We start from the raw sequence: 23,000 nt of genomic DNA, 5'->3' as shown, positions 1-23,000 counted from the left end.
TATAGGGAAGGAACGGCCCTGTTAGCTCAGACTAGTAAAGCACACGCCCAGGGATGTGAATGAACACCCGAAAATAACAGAAAAACTCCCATCTCTGACTTCCTCACAAAACCCGGAAAGAGACCACCGATCTCAAAAATAAATAACGAAAATAATCTGAGCAGGCCGCCCGTGCTCCCAAGTACGTCTGGCCCCCAAACTCGAGAAGCAGGCTTTGTGGCCTACACACCCTGAAGGGAGCCAAAGCTTATAAATCTGAAAAGGGAGAGGGGAACGGTGGTAACCCCTGGCCCAAAATGACAAAAGCAACATTTCTGTTCTGGTTTAGCCTGGGCGTTATCCCTGGCTCAAGTCGTCTTTTTTCTTTTTTTTTTTTTTTAATTTAATATTTTGGGTTGGTTGTTAAATATCATTTTGTATATTATGTTAGTAATCATGTTTTTGGTCTTATTGAATTTTCTGTTTTGAATATTGATTTGAAGAAGATAAGTTAGTATTTATGTATGTGTATTTATGGTTTAGTGTTTTTGGTCATCCACCTTGTGTTTTGATTTTCATATTTGGAGGTGGAGCCACAATTGTTGAGGTCACTGAAGCTCCACCCCCTCTCTATAATCTGCACAATTGCATTTTGTTTCTGTGTGAGTGTTTGGATTTTTCTGGTCTTTGAATATTTTGCCTCTGTTTTTAGGATTTTGAAATGGTTTGCCTCTTAATTTTTTCTGTAACATTTTTGGCTTATTTTTGCTTTTCTATATTTTTGTTAATAAATCTTTCAAAATTACACAAAAGAACACCTTTGCTTGATTCTTCCAGGACCCACATTTTTCCAGTTTTCTCTCATTCTTTCTCAATTTTATTTGCACATTGTTTGACGCTTTGCTTTAAGGAAGCCGGAGCCGAGGTCAACTTTTGATATCGTGCAACAACACTTTGGAGGTGCAGGCCTGATTTTGGTTGAATTTGGGTGGGTTTTGTTTTTGGAAAGCCAGAACAATCAAGAAGGGTCTCGCTGCAGACCTCCTGAGCTCCACCATTTTGGAGAACTGCTGAAGAGCCAGTCGGAATTTAATGTTTATGTCACATGATTTACACCTCGAAAGATCTGAGGAGGGCGTGGCTACCTCCAAGCATGACTGTGTTGCCACTGTGTATGACACGCCCACACTAAGACACACCCACCCGACCGTCATCATTATTCATGAGTCAGGTAACTCCTCCCACAACCACCTAAGTAAGTGCGAGGCTCGCCTTGAGAATAGAAAGAGGCCGATGGCCGAGCATATCGCGTTAACATCAGGGACGTACAATGAAAACGACACCAAATGGCACAGGATTGGAGCAGCACTCTGGTGGTCTGCAGCTCGTAGGAGGTCACTGTGAAGCAGCCAGCTGAGAATATACAAGGAGGGGGGGGGTGGAGCTCCACGGGACATGTGAACGGTGACCCCGCCTTCAAAGAGCCTGTAAGGTACATTAAAATGAGATTCACATAAATAATTATGAGGCAAAAGGGTAGAGATGGGGCCTTAGGTAGGTCAGGCCTACACCCTTAAACTCAATTCAGGAAAAGGGGATAACGTCAAATACAAAACGATTCATGAACAGGACGATATCTACAACTGCAACTTTACAGCACAAAAAGAAAGAATTTATAAATTATAAACTATATATATAATTCACTAAGGCAAGACACCCATGGAAAGCACGCCGGAAGGGGCGTGGATTCACTAAGCCACCGACAAGTGAGACACCTATGGCGCGCAGGGAGGAGCCACACCCACCAACTCCAAGACCATTGGATACAACGACAACTCGCAGAGCCACGCCCACCAACTCGGGCGCAACGACAGAGAAAGAACGGCGTCATTTATATTCGTCTGTCGTAAAGGCCTCATGTACCTCTGAGCCACCTTGACTGTTCATAGAGGCGTGTTTCTCGCGGAGGTGAGTCGCCATATGCAGCGTGTGAAACGGTTTGTGAGGGGTCTCCCATGGGATCCTTAAAACATTCCTTTACAACTGAGGTTAAAACACAATGAAGTAAGCAGTCTTTAAAAAACGAGTTTTCGGTTACGACGCTCGACCACGTGCACCATAGCAAACTGTTTTACACGCTACATACAGCGATTCTCATCCGTGACAAACATGTGCCTTCTTCACTCATGGACAATTATATGTTGCTCTCTCTAGAGTTCCATCTTTTCATTCACTTACTGTTGTATTCTCACACCAACCCGTTTTAGACAACCGCGTCTTTCCAGGAGTGTTTAGCATTCAATAAATAATTATGCATGACATTGAACGTGTGTCTACCCGGCGCAGAGAGGCGTGGGTAAGCCGTTGAGCCCCATTCGGCTGCAAACCGTGGAATTCCCACTAAGTGCAACTCATACGCTCCCACTGGTTACGTCCTTACCCTTTGTGCACACCTCACTACTACCGTGGTCGGGTGTCTTGGTGGATTATATATAGAAAAGCAGCCAACGACTCAAGTGACGAGTTGGAGGTGGGCACATGAGCGGGCAGTGCATACTGAACGAGAAATCAGCAGACTAGCATGACGAACGGAGCTGAATGGACGTCCTTCTCCTCTCCTCCTGTGCCACCCTCCGCGCCGTGCACCCCCATCCCTCCGTCTGGCAGGAGAAGGCGCGATTGCGGTCCGCCAGTTTTTAGTCACGGACGACTGTGTTTTGCTTTGTTCCGTGCATTGTTACAATGTTGCTTTTCTTGCTGATTTATTACATTAGATAGATAGATACTTTATTAATCCCAAGGGGAAATTCACATAATCCAGCAGCAGTATACTGATACAAAGAAACAATATTAAATTAAATAGTAATAAAATGAAAAAATTAAAATAAAATTAATGTTAGCATTTACTCCCGGGTGGAATTGAAGAGTGCATAGTGTGGGGAGGAACGATCTCCTCAGTCTGTCAGTGGAGCAGGACAGTGACAAAAGTCTGTCACTGAAGCTACTCCTCTGCCTGGAGATGACACTGTTCAGTGGATGCAGTGGATTCTTCATGATTGACAGGAGTTTGCTTAGTGCCCGTCGCTCTGCCACAGATGTTAAACTGTCCAACTTTAATCCTACAATAGAGCCTGCCTTCTTAACAAGTTTGTCCAGGCGTGAGGCGTCTTTCATCTTTATGCTGCCACCCCAGCACACCACCACGTAGAAGAGGGCACTCGCCACAACCGTCTGGTAGAACATCTGCAGCATCTTACTGCAGATGTTGAAGGATGCCAACCTTCTCAGAAAGTATAGTCTGCTCTGAGCTTTCTTACATAGAGCATCAGTATTGGCAGTCCAGTCCAATTTGTCATCCAGCTGCACTCCCAGATATTTATAGGTCTGCACCCTCTGCACACAGTCACCTCTGATGATCACAGGGTCCATGAGGGGCCTAGGCCTCCTAAAATCCACCACCAGCTCCTTGGTCTTGCTGGTGTTAAGGTGTAAGTGGTTTGAGTCGCACCATTTAACAAAGTCTTTGATTAACTTTCTGTACTCCTCCTGCCCACTCCTGATGCAGCCCACCATAGCAGTGTCGTCAGCGAACTTTTGCACATGGCAGGACTCCGAGTTGTATTGAAAGTCTGATGTCTATAGATTGAACAGGACCGGAGAAAGTACAGTTCCCTGTATTGCTGAACACAATGTCAGACGTGCAGTTCCTGAGACGCACATACTGAGTGAGGTCTGTAAGATAGTCCACGATCCATGACACCAGGTGTGAGTCTACTCTCATCTCAGTCAGCTTGTCTCTAAGGAGCAGAGGTTGGATGGTGTTGAAGGCGCTAGAGAGTCCAAAACATAATTCTTACAGCACCACTGCCTCTGTCCAGGTGGGAGAGGTATCGTTGTAGCATATAGATGATGGCATCCTCCGCTCCCACCCTCTCCTGGTATATGAACTGCAGAGGGTCGAGGGCGTGGCGGACCTGTGGCCTCAGGTGGTGAAGCAGCAGCCACTCCATGGTCTTCATCAGATGTGACGTCAGAGCAACAGGCCAGAAGTCATTCAGCTCACTAGGACGTGATACCTTTAGGACTGGGGTGATACAAGATGTTTTCCAAAGCCTTGGGACCTGTTCCAGGCTCAGGTTGAAGATGCACTGTAGAGGACTCCCCAGTTCCAACGCACAGGCCTTCAGCAGTCGTGGCGATACACCATCTGGACCCGCTGCTTTGCTGGCACGAAGTCTCCTCAGCTCTCTTCTCACCTGCGCTGCTGTAATTGTGGGTGGGGATGTCTCACCTATGCTGGTATCAGCAGAAGGATGGTTGGAGGATGCAGTACTCGAGGTGAGAGTGGGTTAGGTGATCAAACCTATTAAAGAAGTTGTTCATTTGGTTTGCTCTCTCCACGTCTGTCTCGATGGCGGCACCCCGCTTCGAGCTGCAGCCAGTGATGATCTTCATCCCATCCCACACTTCCTTCATACTGTTGTTCTGCAACTTCTGCTCCAGCTTTCTCCTGTACTGCTCTTTCGCCGCCCTGAGCTGGACTCGGAGTTCCTTCTGCACGCACTTGAGCTCATGCTGATCACCGCCTTTAAAAGCCCTTTTCTTCTGGTTCAAAAGGCTCTTGATGTCACTTGTAATCCATGGCTTGTTGTTAGCATAGCAGTGTACTGGTCTTACTGGAACTACAATGTCCATCCAGAAGTTGATGTAATCAGTTGTGCAGTCAACAGCCTCTTCAATGTTCTCACTATGTGACTATGTGACAGTACCGATTTTTCAAATGTTAATTTTCTCCCTGTGCTTTAAAATCATTAAAAAACCGGCCTGATTATGCGACGTATGGTACGCCGCGGGTTGGCTAGTAACAATATACATAAATAACATTGAAGGTGGCGAGATCAGAACACTAGAGGGCAGTACAGGCAGTAATAAAAATGAGTAACAGACTTCAAACACTAGAGGGCAGCATATGCATGATAGCAGTGACAGAGTCAGTAATACCTGTCAGTGATCGAGATCAGACACTAGATGGCACTGTCGTCTGTGATGCCATTACAAGCATTCATAACCAGATGTAATGTCGTTCAGCATCCACAAGAGGGCAGCAACAAAGGTCTGTACCCTCTGCACAACAGGCAACAAAGATGCACAGAGAGAGAGAGGGACGTAAGGACTGGCATATCTAGTGATGAGATGTTTGTAGATAAATACACGACGCGATTGAAGCAGATGCACTTACTGTTGTGCCACTATGCCCGTTTTAGTAAACGGCCATTTCGCTATGCCAGTTCCGATACGGAGGATTGAAGCATCGAGGTCAGGTTGCTCTCCTCACTAATGATGGGGCTGGAGGCGGGTGAGGTAAATGTGAAAATAAGACCCCCTACTGGAGGAGGGGATGTAACCCCAGGTACTTTCAGCCAATGTTAGGTTTGTCACGTCTAAAGCTCAGCTGTTCACCTGCCCTCGACTGCTGCTGCCTTCCCGAGCAGCAAATTCAAACTGATCTTTTTGGATGTTCATCCTGGAGGAGGAGGAGGATTTGCAAGGATTGGACTTCTAAGGGGTCCACCTCTGTGGTCTGGGGTGCTTATGAAGGTGGCGGACTAGTGCAGCAGCTTCACATAACCAGTAGGTTGAAACTCCAGTCGAATGGCCGTCTTCATTGACTGCCCAACCTTGAGTCTTTAACCGAGGGGTGAAATTGAAGAAACTCTGAGAAGACCCCTAAACGTAAAGCCGGCCTGGTCCTAAAACTCTGAAGCTTACTTGTTGCCTACACACACTAAAAGCAGGGCCAATTCAAAAAGGGAGGGGAAACCAAAGCAACCCCTGGCCCAAGGAGCAAACACCAGAGTTCAGTATTAATGCTAAAGTTAAAATTAAAGGGGAAATTGAAAAAAAAGGAAAAGAAAAGAAAAGGTGGGCGCCCAATGATTACCAAAGCAGGTGCCCATCGGTGAAAGAGAGCGTCCAACCAGGAATGCCGACGGGTGGCAGTGCATAAACCAAGTTTGGAATCTGATGTACAAGAAAGAGAGACGAACAGCACAAGGAGGAAATGTAATACCTGAGCAGCATGGCCAAGGGAGCACTGAGGGGCTGCAGGGACCACAGGCTGAGCCCACCATATAAAAAACCAGGAGAAAGGCGCCATAAAAGAAGAGAATGGCCAACAATCAAGATAACAGAAATTAACAAAAGCATGTCCATAATCCAAAGTAAATCTCAAACAAGTAGCCAAGGTTAAAGAAATTAGAGCCAGAGTGGGCAGCAAGGTGGGCACCCTGGCATAACATACTAGCCATGCTGCCTGTGCCATGGAGTTTGTGGGTGACTGGTAGCCCTTTGGGGTAACAGGCCACTCGGTCGAGTCTCCGCTTTAGAGGCCTCTGCCCACTCTGATTTCCTCAGCAGGGTGGGTGTCCCTTCTCCAGGATGTCTGCCTAGGGCTCCCATGTGCTGGGCACAATGCCAGTTCTCCTTGTTGTCTCCACTCCCCTGCCCGCTCACACACAGGCATCCAGGACATGTGCTATTTTTGGCAGCCGTGGAAAATGCTGGAGCGTTGAGTCGCCATGCAGTTGCCTGTTCATCCGCGCAGTCTCTGAGGACCCCGAGGACAGCTGGCGCAGTCATCCGCCCACTCACATGAACTCTGGTGCCCTGCTCTGAACGCCCCCAATGTGGGCGTGGGCTGAACATCGTGTGTTCAGATGGCTCAGCTCTGCAGGTGCCGGCCTACTCAAGGCCCCCCCCATTTCACTTCCTGACGCTTTGCCCTCCACTTCAGTGCCAGGCTTGTGCAGGACCAGCTTCAGTGTTAAGTGACAGACTTACATGGGACGCACAGTGCTACCCCCTCTAGGACATATAGGACCCACACCATCAGCACACCTATACAGTATATGGTGCCTTTTCAGTATGATTGGCATAATGGCACATAAATGAGGGTGCCTCCCTAGTCATTCTTGCCAGGCTACTACATCTTCTCTTTGCCCCTTCTTAAACTTCCATTCTTTTGCGGGATGGGCTGTCCTTGTGCCCACCGTGCTGGGCGACTGTTTTTACATCTTATTAAGGCTGTCAGGTTGGTGCTTGTGTGACAGATTTGTATAGTGACATTTCACAATGAGTGCCATCGCTACGGGTGACTGAACTGTGTGGCCACTAGGGGGCCTCACTGCCTTTTATTAGATAGATAGATAGATAGATAGTGTGCAGTTGAGCCAAACTGAAGGCACAGGGAGGTCCTGGGGCTGCCAGAGTAGGTGCCAAGTCGTCTGGATCCCACAATGGGTTAAGCAAATTAGAAAATGGAAGGATAGCATTTATGATGGCAGGCCTCGCCAGGCTGGTCACACTGTGCTTGAGCTTCAAGAGGTCAGCCTAGTATGGCATCTTCAGAGCGGCAAGGACCTCCTGATTACCAGCTGCTGTTCATGGTAAGGCCATCTGCTGCCCCTCACTCGGGTTTGATAAGACATCCAAGTTAAGGTGCCAGGGCTGTGTGGCTTAAAATGGGCACTGGAAGGCCTTTGGTGTTGCATTGTGGAGTGACAATAGCAATCATGTTCACCACGGTGCCCGAGACTGGCCTATCAGAGTTATATAGTGCCTTTCACATTTACTGTATCTACTGTATTATATAGTGCCTTTCATGTCTGTCTCTCTTACATTCATGTTTATGATGCTGTCATACACCAGTTTATCAAAGAGTCTTAGAGCATCCCTAAGATATATGATATAGTGCCTTTCCTATCTATATCTTACATTCATGATTATCATGGCACTGGAGACCAATCTATCAAGGAGTCATATAGTGCCTTTCACACTTACTGTATCTACTGCATTATATAGTGCCTTTCATATCTACTGTATCTGCTGCATTATATAGTGCCTTTCGTATCTATCTATCTTACATTCATGATTATCATGGTGTCAGACAACAATTTACCAAAGAGTCATATAGTGCCTTTCACATCTGTCTAACTTTCATGTTTATCACTGGTGCCAATCTATCAAGGAGTTATATAGTGCCTTTCATGTCTGACTATCTTACATTCAAGTTTATTATTATTTCACTGGAGACCAATCCATCAAAGAGTTACTGTATATAGTGCCTATCAAGTCTACTATATAGTGCCTTTCACATCATGACGCTGTAGATTGGCGACCTGTTGGTCAGATATGCAGGAAAGACTTTCTGTGGACACTCCAGTGCTACTACTCTTCATCTATTATGTAGCGCCTTTCTTGTCTACCTCATATTGATAGTTCTCTTTAGTTGATATACAGGGTGGTCCAAATCTAATTATTAAAACACATCGCACCTGCTGTTCGACTGACAACCGTCTCCCCGCCATTTTGGAATGCAGGGCAAGTGCTGCCATCTATCGGCAACAAAAAGAAGTGTTTGTGAATTCTCTATGTAATAAACTTAACAAGTTATAGCGTAATGAACATCGCATAAGTAGATCTGGACCACCCTAGACAGAGCCTTTCCGATTCATCCATTGAGCCTATTAGAGGTCGCTCTTCACATCTGCCAATCCTATCTGTTATCGTGACCCCAGAGAGTGAGGATGTGTTTCACGTTGGTCTGAATCTCAATGCACTCTGGACACCGAGTCACCATATGACCACCCGACCTAATTGTGATCAGTGAGCAGAGCCACCTGACCTGGAAACGTCTGAGGACGTGTGCCATGAGTCATAAGTGCATACAACAGAAATTAGGAGGAGGAGGAGGAAGAAGAACTTTTAGGAATCCAGAAGGGTGGGTTAGACTCTCGAGTGGGACCAGATTGGTCGGGGCTACACAGGTTTAGTCGTTCATTACTGTCAGGTGTCCAACGAGCAGACAGCAGACCCTCCTGACAGCAAACCCGAAGCAATGGTACCTGCGACTACATCGTCCCCTGGTATGGGACCTCTGCCAGGGATGGTACCTTTGATTGTACTGCCCTCTAGTGTCTGAAATGTCACTGATGGCAAACCTGGCTTTTACATCGCCCCCTAGTGCCTGAGCTCTGTTACTGGTTTATAGCCCCGTATTGTCCCACACACACAGTCCAGTGAATTTTTTGCTGGTCTGTGCCAATCAGCATTCTGCTCTAAAGTGCCACTTTTAGCTTGGAGGCCTTCCTGAGCTCCAAACTCATGTGTTCTTCACTTGAATTCTCGGGGCACTCGTGTCACTACCGATGCAAGTCAAGGCCGTCACAGCATGTCCGTATGATTCGGTTTCTGTTGACCGAGTCTACCAGGGCCTCTCTGCCACTTACTGGATACTGTATTTTTGTTCATCACCTGATCCCCTGTAGAGGGTCCACATTGGAAAGGCAGTGGTTACAGAAAGGAGCTATATAGAACGAAAAAGCCACCTCAGTGGGTCCATTATAACCTGCTTGCACTTCGGCTCCGACCAGTCAGTGTCAGGTTTTAATGAGGGTCTGCTCGTGCGAAGGGGCTTACGATGACCCCCATTACAGGAACGTGCTACCTCAATTTTACTTTAAATGTTGTGCTTGAGCTCCCAGAATAAGAAACCTTTATCAACGACTGAATTCGCCATGAAAGGTGCTACAGGACAGAAGCAGGCTGCTTGTCGATTTGCAGATTCAAATCCCAATTTCACGCCAACTCTGTCCAGGAGACACTAAGGACCCCACACACCTGCCCACTTCTTGGCGCGCTTTACTTCAGCGGACCACAAGGTGGCACCCATGAAATTCTGACAGCCTTCGCCAGGCACCTCAAGTCATGTCAAGTGGCTTTATTGTCACACCATCCAAACAGCATATTGCAGCTTCCAGTGACGTGAAGTGATGCTCAACAGGACCACCGCGCTGAAACACAGGGCTACAGGAGATACTTAAAGAACTGTACTGTACCCTACTATAAATAGATGAATAATATATAGTAGAGAGTGAGTAACAAATAAATAAGTTAGAAGAAACAACGATAGTAACAAATAATCCACTAGGGGCAGACCTGAGGGCAGGGGGGCTACACAGAGTTCAGTGTCCAGACCACCAAGGGGTAGAAGCTGTGGTAGAACTGGTTTGGATGCTACAGAACGTTCTGCCAAGAAGACCATCGGAGGGGAGGGAGAGGTCCTTCACAAAGCTGTGGCCTTTGAGGATCCAACACTTTGTAAAGACGTCTCTGACGGGGGTCACAGAGGGGTCCCAATGATCTTCTCTGCAGTTTGTAGGATGTTATGATGGTCGGTGATGCTGCAGGTTGCCAAACCAGGTGGTGATGCAGCTGGTCAGGATGCTCTTGATGGCGGCCCCTTGAAGAATGTGGGGAGAATCGGGGAGATCAGGTGGTAAGCTTCCCTTCTTCACCCACCAAAGGAGATGGAGACGCTGTTGCTGCTCCACTTCCACCACACAGCCCCCAATGTACAGTGCAGTGTGGACAGCAGGGCCTTCCTCAAGTCAGCAATCATCTCCTTCATCTCGTCCACATTAAGAGTCACACTGTGGCATCTGCACAGCCAATCGTCATATCTCGTTCTGTCAGCTGACTCGTCTCCACCGCCGTTGTGTCATCATCCACAGTCTTAATGACGGCATCAGATTGTGAGTCAACAGAAGGAACTGAAGTGGGCTGAGTACACAGCCCTGGGGGGCACCAGTGCTCAGTGTGATGGTACTGCAGTTGGGGTTTCTCACGCAGACTGTCTGGGGGTCTCAGTGTCAGGTAGTCCATAAATATGAAGGGAATGATGATGTTGAAGGCTGAACTGAAGTCTCTGAAGCTCGTTCCAGCATAGGTGTCTCTTTTGGTGTGGCATCTTCAGTGGAACGGTTTGGGCGATGGGCACACTGGAGAAGGGTCATGTGACGTCAGACCAACATGGGCGGCTGACTGACTGCAGGGCCGATGAAATTTCACCCAATGTCCAGAAGACTGAAGAGCCCTCAGGTTAGGAGAAGGAAACCTGAGTCCGCAGGGTCTGCACCGACGTGGATGCCTTCAACTCAAGTGTCCCATCAGAGAAGTTCTATTCACACTGAAAAGGCCTTTCAACCCTCAAAAGCAAATCTGTTCAAAAAGTCTATGAATCTGAAAATGCTGGAGCAGTGTGGAGGAGAAGGATGAGGAAGAGGAGGAGGAGGAGGAGGACCACAGAGGCTTTGAAGATCGTGGGCATAGAATGGCTGGTGAGCACACGTGGACTAGGGGTTGTCCTCATGGCTGCTCTTTAGTTTTGACTTTCTTCTTTGAACTCTATGGAGTCTTTAGTCTTTAAAACATTTTGATGTCCTGGCATGGGTGACAATGTGCTCTACAAGTAGATGGTCCTCGAGTTGTCATTGATTCCTTTTGTCAACACTTGGCACCTTCAAACACTTCACCATGCCTTGAAGCACTCAAATGTCCTGGTGCTTTGTCTTGGCAGGGCTGCCAGTCCATAACAGTCCAGGGCATTGGCTGCCTTCCTCTTGTTTGGACTTCATGACTCAGTCAGTGTCCATGAGTCTAGGAGCTGATCTTCACTTAGTCCGCATTTACTGTATGATAACAAGACTCACTTTGGGGTTCAGCACAGTCACAGTGTGCCTCGGACCAGCAGAGGACCAGAAGAAGAGCACCAAACCATCAGAGGACCAGCACAGGTCCACCAGAGGACCAGAATTAGACCACCGAACCATCAGAGGACTAGTGGACTAGCACAGGACCAGCAGAGGACCACCAAACCATCAGAGGACCAGTGGACCAGCAGAGGACCAATGGAGGACCACCAAACCATCGAAGGACCAGCACAGGACCAACAGAGGACCACCAAACCATTAGAGAACCAGTGGGCCAGCACAGGACCAGCACAGGACCAGCACAATAACAACAGAAGACCAGATGATGAAATAGCCATTTAGTGAAACTTTTGTGTATCAGCTCAGGGTGGCTTTGAGCTGACGTCTGTCAGATGGCACTGTCCATGCTTTCCTTTTTCATAGTTGTTTTGTGCTTCTGGAAGTGTGTTTTGGGTCCTTGTCCTGCTGATCTTCACCCCAGGCCCCTTCCTTTGTTTCTGGGAAGACTTTTCCGGTCTGCAATGCCCTGATGATCCTCAGAGTTCATGATTTCCTCAGTATGTCCAACACCTACAGAATAGAGACAGTACAGCAGCCCTTCCATATTTCACTGAGGCTCAGCTTTTCTCTCCCCTCTTAGCTTCACTGCTCGGCGTGGCCAAAGAGTTCCATTTTGGTTTCATCAGTTCATTTCCCCCCTCCCAGGCAGATTCTGGTTCCTCCAGGTAGCTTTGGCTGAAGATCTCTGTAGGGGTCGTCCTTGGTCTTCATGCATAAAGCCCTCCTTAGTTAAGTGTGTGGTGTTTCTGAACGAGCATCAAACACCGTGAAAGAGTAAAATACATCATCAGTGCGCCCCCTAGAGGCGAAAGATAGAGAAATAGATTTAGCACTGGTGGTATTTACCTGTGAAAAGGACCTCTGGTTTCTTCAGCAGCTGGGCCCTCTACTCTCCTTTATGCTGCTCAGAACAAGGTCTGTAACTTGGGCACCAGCAGTGGAGAGGTCCTAGAAAGGACCTTCAATTAACACTTCAAGACAGGGAACCTATAGACCACCCACACAATAAACCCCAAGGCTTCCATAGAGGGGTCGCTGTCTTCATGAGCTGTCACACCAAACCAGGGGGCTTCTCTTCCCTTCTAATCAGACAGCTAATTTTAAAACTGCATCTGCGCTCACAGCTCTACCTGTTCTATCTATCTATCTATCTATCTATCTATCTATCTATCTATCTATCTATTATGTAGTGCCTTTCACATCCATCTATCTATCTATTATATAGTGCCTTCTATATATCTATTATCATGTAGTGCTTTTCTATCTATCTATCTATTATATAGTGCCTTTCACATCTATCTATTTATATATTATATAGTGCCTTTCAGATCTATCTATCTATTTTATAGTGCCTTTCACATCTATCTATTTATCTATTATATAGTGCCTTTCAGATCTATCTATTTATCTATCTATCTATCTATTGCCATCATCGCTGGGTTTTGTTGTTCATTTGTTGTTCCAGAATTGTAAATCTGTGCGGGGACAAAATTAGAACAAAGTTTAAGAAGGGTCTTGGCGCCGATAGTCTGTCCACCTTGCCTGGCCATTGAGTTATTTTTCTCATCTCCGGACTTGCCCTTCACTTTGCGCCCACCTGATCGCCTTCATCGAGTCTTTTCCTAAAAGGCGTCCGCCGTCCGTTTGGTTTCTAGAGCTTTCCTCCCTCGCGAGACACGCCCTCCTCAGACGTCATCCCAGTACGTCCTCGCGGGCCTGTCGGCGTTGTGCGTCGGTTGGCCGCTAGATGGAGCATTGGCCGCGCAGGCGCCGCACGTGGGGGCCTCGACGCGCTCGTGTTTGGGTGCGTCACGTGTCTCGCGGCGCCTGCAGGAAGTCGAAGCGGCAGAACAAGCGGTCAGTCGGAGAGCGCTGCGCTACAGACGGAGGGACGGGCGGACTGTCGGTCGGTCGTGACGTCTCGAGATCATGGTGGTCCCGGCCCGCAGCGTGTGCCGCTGAGAGGAGAGGAGAGGAGAGGAGAGGGGCGCGGCGCTGCGCTGCCCGGGATGGAGCTCTTTCAGGCTAAAGACCACTACATCCTTCAGAGCGGGGAGAACGCGCTGTGGTGCAGCCGGAGCGACGGCAGCGTGAGCGTCAGACCCGGTGAGTGGACGAGCGCCGAGACGGGCGGGCAGACTGGAGGGCTGGGAGGCTGGCTGACGGCGACCCTAAGGAGGCTCCATCTGGCTGGCTCGGCCCCCGCGGAGGTGCTGCTGCTGCTGCTGCTGTTGTTGTCCCGGACACGTGCAGACTGGTGGTCCGTTTCACATCTGATGCTGATGTTGATGCTGTGTGTGTTTTTGTTTGTTTGTGTGACACTCGCACTGATGACACAGAGTGACGTGAGGCAGTAGGACTGGCGCTAAGACCACATAGTGCCCGGGTTTAACGCACTGGCACTGATGGCACGGGGGGGTGGGGGGGAGGTGCACTGGCAGGAGAATGTGATGCTATGTGTGAGTTTTGGTACTTCGGTCACCCATACCGTGTGACATTGGCATCAGTAGCAGATTTGTGACAATGTAGGTGTGCAGCCCGTCAGTTTTTATGTGTCAGTGACACTGATGGCAGTGCGTGTTTGTGTGTAGGTGAAAGTGTAGCATGGCAGGTGTCACCAACTCAGCCGTGTGTCTGTGGTACTGATGGCAGAGTATGCCAGTGTGCACTGGCTCCAATGAGGGCACCTTCATGTTGCCCTCCTTATTTCCAGGGTTGGCCGTCAGGGTCCTGGGGGGCGGCAGGTTTTCGTTGCAAATGCTTGTTTTGAGCTGAGCTCGGATTCCTTCAGGTCCTTGAACTCGGGTCTCAGATGTGTCTGTGTGCGAGTGTAAGGTGTGCCCGTGCCCAAGGCCATGCCCGCCAGCTGGTTTTGCTTTTCCACAAGGGTGACTGCGATTTGGAGGTCAGTGCTGCTGTCTCCTTGACCTGCTTGTAAAAGTCGTTTGCCGTTTTGTGGTGTGCTGAGGTGTGTGTGTGTGTGTGTGTGTGTGGGTGTGCGCGCGCACTGCAGAGGAGCGGTCCGGTCATTGCGGTCACACCTGCGCCTGCAGCACATGACAGGCACATCCTGACTGAAGGGCTGAACCTCATCTACCTACTGTCCCCCGCTTGCTATTTCACCATGTTTTGCACCTTTGTGCAGGTTTGCCATATTAGTTTTGGATGTCATCTCGACCGCGGTGGCCCACCACTTACTACTCGATTTGTAGTGGTAACGACTGGAGGAGCCCAGCAGTGCACCGTTTAACAGCCGAAGTCGAGGGTCCCTCTGCCAGCCTCGGGCTCGAGTTGGTGTTGTGCTGGATGGGTAAGCAATATGAGGGTGCCATTCAGGAATGACCTGTCCGAGAAGAGTGAAGGGCACAACTTGCGTGGGCTACTGAGTCCTGTGACAGGAGCACAAGTGCTGTCCTCGCGTGTGAACTCAAACTGAGCAGACACGGCTCTGAACGAGGAAGCTGGCCGCTGGCCACAGTGAGGTCACAGAGGTTGAGGGTGCCATTGTGAAAGCACGCCAGGGTTAAGCTGGCCTTCCTCTGCAGGAAGTTATCGTGCCCTCGCCTTTGTTAGACCGCTTCCTGGACGTCTCGGCTCCTGTTGAACTGGCTGGAGGCTGCACTTGCATCATTTGTCTACACAGTGTCATGTCTGAGTGGCATGTGGGCATGCCAGTTGGGGTGCCCCCCTCAACTCTGAGTAATAATAATTATTTCCATTTCTATAGCTTTTTTCTCACTACTCAGCACTCAGCAATTGCAGGTTAAGGACCTTGCTGGAGGTGCCAACAGAGCAGAGTTCCTATTGGCATTTACGGGATTCGAACCAGCAACCTTCCAATTGCCCGTACAGATCCCTAGTCTGTGGGCATGCCGGTCAGAAACCCCAGGAGCAGCCCGTGAGCTCTACCAGTCAGACCCCCAGGAGCAGCATGTGAGCTCTACCTGTCAGCACCCCCCCCCCACCAGTAGCCTATGGGCATACCAGTCAAGGCCCTCTTGACTCTGTACAGCTTGTGGGCAGTGCCAGTCAGGGTCCGTCACTCTGAGAGGTACAGATATGGCATTTGGGGTCATCTCTGCTTTCCACAAGGCTGAACAGTTCAAGCCCCCTGAATTCAGTCTGTTGTGTTTCTGAGCGGACGCAGTGTGAATAAGTAAGGTAAAGTCAGGCTTTACATGCTCGGGCATTGGCAAAGTTCCATCACCTGTGGATGTGCCACTTTGGATCAGCTGTGCTATGCACGTTTCATTTGTCTGAACAGCATGGGCACGAGGGCACCTTCATTTAGGCTTCCTTAGGTGCCTCAGCAGCCTTGAGCAGATCAATCTTTGAGTCCTTGAGTGATATTTGAGCCTCAACAGACTGGGCTATTGGCACCACTCTGATGCCTCTGGATATGCCATTTGGGGTTGGCTCTGTCAGGTACTCTTCACCAGGCTGAACAACATGGGCATGAGGCCACCTTCTGTCTGTGTCTGTTGCACGTCTAAGCAGCCCGATTGTGAGTGTGCCAGGTAAGGTCTGGCCTTACAGACTAGTGGGCCATTGGCACCACTCCAAGGTCTGTGGGTATGCCATTTGCGGTCAGCTCTCGGGTGCTCAATGGCATGAGTGTGAGGCTGCCTTAAGTTTGTGCCTCTCTCATGTCTGAGCAGACTTGTGTGGGCAGACTGTGAGTACACAATATCAAAAGTTTGGCCTTACTGGCTAGTGTGTTGGCACACCTCCAAGGCCTATGGAAATGCCACTCAGGATTGTGTCTGTCATTTCCTTTTACCCAGCTAAATGGCACAAGGATGAGACAGACTTGAAATCAGGCCTCTTGTGTGCGTGAGCAGCCTTGTGCAGATAACTTGTGAGGTATGGTGGGGTCTTACAGAGCAGGCCGCTGCCTCCAGACTGAGGCCTGTGGGTACACCACGTGGGTTGGCTCTGCCAGGCTAAGCAGCATGAGCATGAGACTGCCTTGAATTAGTGTCTGTCTCTGAGCAGCCCAGCTGTGGGAACGCAAGGTAAAGTCTGGCCTTACACCCTGGGCATTGGCACATCTCTGGAGCCTATGGATATGCCACTTGGGGTCCACTCTCATGGAGTGCTTTTCAGTTGGCTCTATGGAATGAGCGTGGCACTGCCTTGTCTCTTTATGTTCAGTACAGCAGGTAAAGTCCAGCCTTCCAGAGCCAGGGCACAAGGGTGAGACAGACTTGAATTCGGGCCTCTTGCATGGGGCATTGGCATAACCCCTAGGCCTGTGGATATGCCAGTCTGGATGGACTCTGTTGTGTGCTGTTAGACAGCTCAATGGCTCAAGCATGAGGCGGCCTTGACTTTGTATCTCTGCTGCCCGTATGCCCGTGTTTTCTTTAGTTACTCTGATGTTTTGTGCAGATGAGAAATGTGCCCGGTGAGCTGTACAGCATGGTCACATCGACCTCCCAGGCCAGCCATTGGCATGTGTCATTTTCTTGGCTAACGCAGACACATTAGCGGTCATAAGGGAGTGCAGAGAAGAGTCCTCTTGGCCAACGCTTATGGTGTCCGCCTGCTGCCCAGGTGAGGGAGAATGGAGACCCCAGGCTGCTTTGCCAGCATTTTCCCTCCCTCCCTCTCTAACCTGTCACCCAAATGCCAGTTCAAAATCGACATTGCGTGTGGTCACACTCGAGTTGCGCCCTTGGAAATGCTAGCTGCCTTTAATAATTGAAGACTCGTCCGTCACTGCAATGCCAGCGCCCGGCTGTAGAACAATAGGACATCACTGGGGAGGCAGATCACATCACGTGGCCACCTGAAACGTAATGCCACCCGAGCTAAAAGCCACAGACTGCTCCTGCTGCACCTGTGCATTGTGTGACAGTCACTCTTTCTAAGATCACCCACTCCCACCTCGGTCAGCGTGTGGGTCTGAGTTGGGGTGACTTTCACTGGCCTTGTTGGCCATTGTGTCCGACTAGCATAGTGTCCTGGAGAAGCCGAAGTGTTGTGTGTGGTCCCCTTCTGTAGGAAAGGGACATGGGGGCAGTTGTGACCTTCTGTTGGCTGTGGTGGCCATTCACTTTGGAAGTTACAGCAGTCAGTAGGGTGGCTGTCTCAATGTCAGACCTAAACAGGCAGGCATGCGTCCCACCAAAAGGAGCTGCTGCTGGTATTCTGTCTCTGATAAGGGGACTGGCGTTCAAAAACATGATGGTGGGCATTTAATCGAGTCACACTGGGCATCACTCAATTCACAGTCTATGGCCAGCATGTGGCTGAGGGGGCGGACAGCCGGGCATAATGTGACTTATAACAACATGACTGGCACGTCTGAGATGTTTTAGTCATTCTGTGGGATGCTGGGGGTCCCTGAACCATTTCTAGGCACGAGTAGGCTAAGTGGCTGTGTGGGGGACCCACCAAGCCATCCAGAAGTACCCCACTATATAAAACTTCCATAGCCTCAGTCCTTCCATTTAATGGAGTGCCCAGTTTACCAAGTCTTGTGGTGGTGAGGAGGACTTCTATTAGAGTAAGGTGGACAAGCTTGTTGAGCTGAATGGCCTGCTGTCATCAACTAGTGTTCTTAAAATCTCACACCGAGGAGATGGGGTCACGAGGGAAGGGGGTCCTAAAATAAAACACACCAAAATACCACTTAGGGCCCCCAAAAACGGCCCCTTCCATGACATTTATAATGGGGGGCGCTGGTCATCATCTCTTATGGTATAACCGTGTAGGCCTAACGCTAGTTACGGTGCTGTGATTAAGTCTTTGCCCCCCTTATTTGACACAATGAGTGGCCTCATTCAGACAAACCGAGGGGCTGCCTCATCCAGCCCTATAAATAATCGGAGAGACCTCCTCAGTAGTGCCGAGGCATCAGCAGTTCAGTACGTTGTATTTATATTGCGCCCTCCACATATTCCGAGTGCTCGAGTTGTTTTAGTATTTTTCCGCCTGTGTTTTTTGGATCTTTTGTTTTGGTTTTTGCTTTGTTTTCTGGGTTTGGATTCCTGTGTTGCACACTGGGGGGAGGCGGAGGGTTAACATTTTTTAGAGTTTTTTTTTTTTGTCTTGTTTTGTTTGTGGAATCCTTTTTGAAAATAAACACTTGATGTTTTTCATAGTCTTTGTTTTGCACTTTGGGCCAGGGGTTTTGTGGTTTTCCTTTCCCTCTTGCAGCTCTGCTGAGCTTGGCTCCCTGTTTGGTGTGGCCCGGTGGCTTTGGGGCTCGCCTTGAGTTTGGGTTTTTGAGACGGGTCTGCAGTACGTTTGGAGGTGAAGTGTTTTCTTTGTGATTTCTCTGCTGAGATCACAGCATTGATATCCGTGAAGTCCATGTCCTCATCCTTGGTGACTCCCGGTCCTCCTGCTGAGATTTGCTCAAGTAGCCCTCTGTCATCCAGTGTGGCCTTGGGGGGCGGCCATTTTAGCTGAAGGTCTCTCCCCATCCCTCACACTATCCATCACTCACAGATACCCCCTCTCATGCCACCCCTCTCTGTTTTCAGGTCCACTTAAGTTGTTGCGGTTTGACTGTAGTGCATGCTGGGTATTCGTGACAAAGGCCACCACGTGTGGTCCAAATCTAGTCGGTTGAGCTTTGCAGGTGTCTCTCTTATGAGTGAAGCTCTGGGCGTTCATTGTTGGTTTTCTCTCTTGAGTGTTTGCACCACTCAGTTTTGTTCAAGACTACACGGAGGCACTGGGCCTTTAAACTCTTGTGCCATCTGGGTCCAAATGTGTGCCAGCAGGACCCCCAAAGGAAACACAAAGCATAGGGGCATAGGGAACAATCACATGCAAAGTGCAGTCCGGTTGCCCTGCAAGGCACTAATGATGCAGTTGTCACGTGGTAAGCCTCCCTTCGCCAGATGTTCCCCGTTTTCTTGCCCACCTCTTGCCTGTGACATGGTCGCCTTTAGGGTCACCCTGCTGCTCATTGCGCTGATCCCTGTGTTCCTCTGTATTTTGGGTGGCCTCCTCCGAGTTGTCTGTCTGTCTCCATCGATATCTGTGTGTCTCTGTGCCCACCACCCTATAACACAGTAGGTCCAGCTCCGTCTCCGTTAACCTCCTTTCTGTTTTACAAATTGCCACGTAACACATCAGGTCTGCTTTGGTCTGTTGGCGCCCCCAGCTTTTTTGAGTGCCTGGTGGGTTGAGGTTCTGCTCCTCTCCACCCTGTAGGATTTAAAAGTGAAGCGGCGATCGTCCGCTCTGAGTGGGCACAGACCTCCAAGGTGGACGTGACAGGACAGAGAGGGGTTAATATCGAGTCGTGTGGCTTAAAGACTCTGAACGGCTTTCCTCTTTGGCTCGTCAAATGCCAAAGTGCTTTGTGCCAACACGTGATGACGATCTCCTTAAACGCACCCGTGATTAGTAGGATGTAGCGATTCATTTAATGGAAAGCCTCCCACAGCCGCTTTGACAAATCCTCAGGCTGAGTGCCCAGGTCAGGAAGTCAGAGTGGCGCTCCTGGGCGTGCAGGTAGACGCCTCAGATTTCAAGTTTTTAGGTTGAGTCACGCCCAGGAGAACAGGACTTGTTAGGCCGGACTTGTCACTGCACGAATGGCAGCTCCGTAATGCAGTCGGGCACAAGCCGCAGATCACGTCTTTGAATGACTGGCAGGCAGGCCCGAGGTTGGGATTGGCGGAGCTGTGCCTGTTCTGGGCATACGCGCCACACGAAAACGAGCTGACCAGCACTTGGCCTTGCGAGAAGGAGAAGTTGGGGAGGTGACATCCACCAGGTGTGCCCACCAGGAGTGCCCACCTTGTGCAGCCTCTTGTTGTATGGCTGCCCTCACTTTGCTGTCTCACAGCTTCTGGCACTGTGGTTGCCTTTTTTTTGTTGATGTTTTCCCTTCTTTTCCTCCCCAGGGTCCTCTTCATGTCGAGTGGATTTTATTAGAAGTGTGTAAATGATGGCCTGCTGTCCAGAGTCGGTTCTTATTGGCCACCTGGGGCTCGAGGCAGCGGCCCCTGCTCTCCTGGGTAAATAAATGGAAGGATGGATTGATAATGTGGCCGTTTGTATTGTCATGTTGATGGACTGTGATTTAGGTTAATCAAATTCTGAGCGGGCCTTCATGTGATCGCTGGAGTCAGTTTGTCCCCGGATAAATGAGAGAGCAGTCCAAAGAGACAACGTGAAAAAACGCAAATCAGCTCGCCTCCTGGCCTCCTCATTTCCATTACCTGACGTAACTCTGAGCGAGTGTATGCACAGCAGGCAGTGTGGACGACGTGAGGCCGCGCAGGCCAGTGGGCTGGAGAGAAATGAAATAATAGAGGCATAGAGAACTGATTGATAGAACATCACGTGGGACCGACGGAAATGAAAGGCGCCATATAGCAGAACGATAGGCAAAGAGCTACTGTATATAAAGTGGGGTGGATAGAAACAATCGTTTATAAATGCACTTGAAAAGCACCGTCTAGTAGAGAGAGGCACAAATAAACAGAAGACTTGCAAGGCACCCGACTACTGTATATAAAACGTACATAGCTAGTAAGCAAATCGAAAGAAAGGTAAGTAGAAAAGTGCAAACAATTTGAAATCCACCGTTTCAAAACGATATTTAAGAAGGCGCTATATATACAGTACAACACGGGTTTGAAAGGCACCGTAATAAAGCATCTCTATATGTATAAAACCCAGCGTCGGTTTGTATGTCTGTCCGCTTTTCACTTCACGGATTTAAGTCGGGTTTCTTCTAGAATTTGCTTGATTGATTTTGCTACTTCTCTCATTGCAGTGTGCATCCTAGTTCGCTTGTGGTGTTGATTTATTTGAGCAAATCTGAGGGGAGGGGGAAGTGGGCGGGGCCCTCCTCACTCACGCGCCAGCCTCAGGCGTGACCTTAAATCTGCTTAGCTAGTGAACGAGGTAACTACTTCACGGATTTGGATTGTTTTGTTTTCTAGAACTTGCTTGAACATTCCGGTTGATTTTACGACTCCTCTCATTGCGCTATGTATCATGATTTGCTTGCGGTATCGATTTATTTGCGCAGTTGGGTGACTGGCACAATAAACGTTCCCTTAGGGACCTGGGAATGGGAGAAGCCCACGGTGTAGTCAGAGACAACAGGAAGTCTAAAAAACAAAGCTGAGAGTCAAGTGCCCAAAATGCCAACTCAAAGTCAGTAAAGCACAACTAAGCACTTTTACGCTCCTCATTTCTCTAAATTCCACCTCCTAAAGGCTCTGAGGTTAAGGATCTGTACTGGTAACCAGAACATTGCCCAGAGGGGGTCCTACTCTGCTGGTCGATTTATACTTCACGCTCAGAACGCGTACTCGCCCGCATCATGGCTGCCACGCGTTCCCAGCGTTCATTTCACGCGTCCTCTGAACAGGTCCTCAGAAATTAACGCAACGCGTGCGCGAGTTGCAGTACCAGCAAAAAGTCTAGGGGGGGGGGAGCGATAAAAGTCAGAACGTGACGTCAGAGTCTCTGTTTACTGTCTACTATCTATCTATCTTGCAGATAGTAGCCGAACGTAATGACACGATACATTTTAAAAGTCTCACATACCATGTTTTGTGTCGTCTTTTTTTATTTTTGCAACTTAACAACAGCAACATAATGTATAGCGTTATATTTGAGCCACTGAGGAAAAAAATAAAGGACACGGTAAAAATGTATTTTGTGATTAAAGTGGAAATTTCGGCTTTAATCACGAAATGTCCACTTTAACCTCGTAGTTAACTTTATCATTAAAGCAGACGGTCGTAAACGTCATCCCAGTCTTTAATCGCTACGAGCTTCTTGGACCTGACAGCTGCGGAAATCAGCAATAGATTACCACACAGAACAAATTAAATGTCTGATAGTCCAACTCTCTGCACATTTAGAATCTGTAGATTTATACTTGATATCACTTTCATGATGAAATGCATTAAAGTGTGTATGTTACATTTTACATATAACTTCGTTTAAATAACGAATACTGTTAATAATTACACACATGGGGGTGTCACGGTGGCGGAGCGATAGCACTGCTGTCTCGCACGGAGTTATGTTGCTGGTATTCCACACTGTGCTCCAGTTTCCTTCCAAAGATATGCAGATTTGGGGATTTGGTGCCGCTAAAATGACGCCAGTGTATGCGAGTGCTTGTATTCACCTTGCGATGAGCTGAGGCCTTGTCCAGGGATTGTTTCTCATTCGTGTCCAATGCTTGCTGGAATGGACACATCCCTGGATTTAATCAATAAACATCCTTTGTCAGAGATATTGCGGTAAGGTGTCATCAGAATTTAATAGGTGGTCTGGCAATTGACAACACAGAGAAGCCGAACATGTTCTCACCGTGATAATATCTCACACTGCCACCTGGTGGATTCCTCCAGATTTACGTAAAGAACGCGCGCAAGTATGAACACTACAACGCTTGTGTAGCAGGAGCGTCGCGTG

The 23,000-nt window shown here is 48.8% G+C and overlaps 1 protein-coding gene across 1 annotated transcript in view; it reads left to right on the top strand.

Annotated features, from left to right (window-relative positions):
* The first annotated feature begins 13,373 nt into the window (after positions 1-13,373).
* Positions 13,374-23,000, top strand: part of inpp5f (inositol polyphosphate-5-phosphatase F) — a 57,833-nt gene continuing 48,206 nt past the window's right edge. Inside the window, exon 1 of the mRNA XM_039743709.1 lies at positions 13,374-13,694. Coding sequence (XP_039599643.1) covers positions 13,598-13,694 — 97 coding nt within the window. The 5' untranslated portion in view covers positions 13,374-13,597. The remainder of the gene's footprint in view (positions 13,695-23,000) is intronic.

The sequence above is a fragment of the Polypterus senegalus genome, chromosome 1 (genome assembly GCF_016835505.1).
Source record: "Polypterus senegalus isolate Bchr_013 chromosome 1, ASM1683550v1, whole genome shotgun sequence".
Lineage (NCBI taxonomy): Eukaryota > Metazoa > Chordata > Cladistia > Polypteriformes > Polypteridae > Polypterus > Polypterus senegalus.
This window is presented reverse-complemented; position numbering and strand designations above follow the sequence as displayed.